At 79.2% G+C, this 317-nt stretch overlaps 1 protein-coding gene across 1 annotated transcript in view; it reads left to right on the top strand.

The window, feature by feature from the left end:
• The window catches only part of Mrpl16 (mitochondrial ribosomal protein L16), a 6,053-nt gene continuing 5,736 nt past the window's right edge, over positions 1-317 (top strand). Inside the window, exon 1 of the mRNA XM_004646928.2 lies at positions 1-154. Within this exon, the coding sequence (XP_004646985.1) occupies positions 19-154 (136 nt within the window). The 5' untranslated portion in view covers positions 1-18. The remainder of the gene's footprint in view (positions 155-317) is intronic.

Here is a 317-nt window from a genome sequence, read left to right as displayed (position 1 = left end):
GACCGTGGGCGCGCGAGCATGTGGGGGCTGCTGGCGCGCGCCCGGGCGCCGCTCCTGCGGGCACGCTGGCCAGGTGGGGAGCCCTGCGGCCTCGGGGGCCTCCCTCCCGGCCGCGCCGGCCTGAAGACGCTGCTCCCGGTGCCAGCCTTCGAAGGTGAGGCGGGCGGGCGCGGGGCAGCCTGAGAGGACGGGCAGCGCGGGCGGGCGGGCGGGCACCCTGAGAGGACGGGCACCCTGAGAGGACGGGCACCCTGAGAGGACGGGCAGCGCGGGCGGGCGGGCACCCTGAGAGGACGGGCACCCTGAGAGGACGGGCA

Source organism: Octodon degus, unplaced genomic scaffold, assembly GCF_000260255.1.
Source record: "Octodon degus isolate 3935 unplaced genomic scaffold, OctDeg1.0 scaffold00283, whole genome shotgun sequence".
NCBI classification, from domain to species: domain Eukaryota; kingdom Metazoa; phylum Chordata; class Mammalia; order Rodentia; family Octodontidae; genus Octodon; species Octodon degus.
The sequence above is the reverse complement of the archived record's forward strand: the minus strand, read 5'-3'. Positions and strand labels throughout refer to the sequence as shown.